This window comes from Oratosquilla oratoria, chromosome 20, assembly GCF_046742065.1.
Source record: "Oratosquilla oratoria isolate Oo_2021 chromosome 20, ASM4674206v1, whole genome shotgun sequence".
Taxonomy (NCBI): Eukaryota; Metazoa; Arthropoda; class Malacostraca; order Stomatopoda; family Squillidae; genus Oratosquilla; species Oratosquilla oratoria.
Window position 1 is genome coordinate 37,105,213 of NC_134796.1, and position 2,500 is coordinate 37,107,712.

General features: G+C 36.9%; 1 protein-coding gene across 1 annotated transcript; it reads right to left on the reverse strand.

Annotated features, from left to right (window-relative positions):
* Positions 1 to 1,416: 1,416 nt before the first annotated feature.
* Positions 1,417 to 1,962, reverse strand: LOC143036007 (pro-resilin-like). Its single transcript, XM_076203264.1, has 3 exons — positions 1,951 to 1,962; positions 1,762 to 1,848; positions 1,417 to 1,659 (listed from the first exon to the last, which is right to left on the reverse strand). The coding sequence occupies exons 1-3, from the start codon at positions 1,960 to 1,962 to the stop codon at positions 1,417 to 1,419; spliced, it is 342 nt and encodes a 113-aa protein (XP_076059379.1).
* Between the last annotated feature and the right edge of the window lie 538 nt (positions 1,963 to 2,500).

Below are 2,500 nucleotides of genomic sequence, written 5' to 3' on the forward strand. Positions count from 1 at the left end.
TGGAATGGATGGGAGTGGTCTCTATGCCTTTGTTTTTTGGCTACCCCCCTTATAAGGGGAAAAAGTCTTTGGTACATGTATGTATGTATGTATGTATGTATGTATGTATGTATGTATGTATGTATGTATGTATGTATGTATGTATGTATGTATGTATGTATGTATGTATGTACGAACCCATGTATTTACAGTACCAAAGAAAGTTTGTGACAGCTATGGATGGTTGGGGCAAGAAGAGAAGATGGAAATTGAACAGAGAGAAGGAAGTGCAAGAGATAGGAATGTATGGAGAAGAACTGGGAATGAACGAAACGGTCTAAAGTGATGGTCTCTGCATCTACGGTGAAACTGTCATCTTTATCCCTGAGGAGCTGAGGGATGAGTGCTGTATGCGTGGGTCTTTTGTTATGAGTGTCTGTTCGTCTCGGTTGTTCTTCTCATATCAAGGCTTATAGCCATCGTATATGTATGAAAATTAATTCCTGAAATAATAAGATTTTTTTTATCGACATACCATCCCACTCTGACGGAGTGGTATTTGAAAAAAACCTGGTAGGGTTAAAGCCTGTCAGTTCTGGAAAGTCGTCGGGTTTTTCTAGGCTGACAAGCATTTGGAATTATACATCAATCTCCTATCGAGAAAATCAACTGCAAATGATAATGAACACATGAAAACTGTTATTCTTTAATCGTTTTTTGGTTGGATATTTAGCTAATCAGAATACTTGATAGTTTCATTAATAGACCTTAAGTCTTGTTTTGTTTTTGAGAATTTGAGATTCAACCATTGCTATTTTGATCTCTCGGATTTATATAAGAATAGCAAATTTAATCCGAATAAATTAATAATTAACAGTTTTCAAAATTGGTTAAGAAATATTCTTTCTTTGCAAATAGAAGCTATGTAGTATTTTGATTCCGAATAGATAAATTATTTACAATTTGCAGATCAAAATTATTATCATTATTTTTTTTTAGAAATAGTAACTTGTGACTTTTTATTTTGTACATATGGATAAATGAATGTTTAAATTACTAGATTTGGTTCACATGCAGCCACCACCAATTTACCAAACAACACTGAGTATCACATTATGAGTAATTGTGTACTTTTGCTTTCATCTATTCAAAATACTTATAAGTTTTCATGCAACGAAAATTGATGTGAATTTGTCATTCAACCCGATCATTCCAAAAGGTGTTTCTACAAGCAGAGCAAAGCTGTTAGGCGTTTGTCAGAACAAAATCTTAAAAGAGGACACTGGAAACGAGTTTTATGGTATAATTTTTTTTTTACCATTATTTGTTCATACATATCGAGGAACACTTTGTACGTAAACACTCAAGTACGGTTTTAACTTTATCTACACAATATAATTACATAAATATTGTAGTCCGTCCATCACATGTAAGTGTTTAGGCGTAGGCAGGAGGAGGTGGCTTGTACTCGGGGTATTTGGCCTCGCCCTCGTAGGTAACATCGGCCACGAAGCCCGCGTCTCCGATGACGGTGTAGGTGACCTTCTGGAGGCGTCCGTCGGGGAGGAGGACGTAGTAGGATCCCTGAGTGTCGTAGCCGTCGCGGGCCTCCTGGTGTCCGAAGTCGTTTCCGGAGTACTCGTCCTTAACTGCATAGTTGAAGTCGTACTTGGCGGGAGCCTGTGTTAATGAAAGTGTTATTTGTCAGTTTTGCAAAGATTTATATAGCTGAAGAGTAATATCAAGGATAAATCATAAATAAGCAGAAATTATTCTTCATACCGGTGGAGGAGGGGCCGGGTGTCCGTAGAGAGGAGCCGTGTCGGCGGAAACGAGGGCCAAAAGGGCCGTCAAAAGGACGAGCTGAAAGGAAAATATTCAATATTGAGTACCAACCAATATCATTCTTTTCCACACTATTCCTCATTACTGTATACACAACCATTCTTTTGTATATTTGGATCTTCACACCTTGAAAACCATTGCTATGTGTCTCTGGAGTGAATGATGCATGTAGCTGCTTGCTGACCATTTATATATGACAGGGCTGTGACTCCATTAGCACGTAGGGGAGGGGATAGCCTCTATCCTTGAAGGCTTTGGTGTATAATCGTAGCAACCAAGGGAAAGCAATGGGTTGTGTTACGACCTTCTTGCGGTGAGTAACTGTACCGCTAATAATACCTCACTAATGACCCAGCTACGGCGACACAATATCTATATACATGCACCTAAGTTTGAATGTATGTATGTATGTATGTATGTATGTATGTATGTATGTATGTATGTATGTATGTATGTATGTATGTATGTATGTATGTATGTATGTATGTGTGTATGTATGTATGTATGTATGTATGTATGTATGTATGTATGTATGTATGTATGTATGTATATATGTATGTATGTATGTATGTATGATTGTATGTATGTAGGCTATGTATGTATGTATGTATGTATGTATGTATGTATGTATGTATGTATGTATGTATGTATGTATTTATGTATGTATGTATGTATG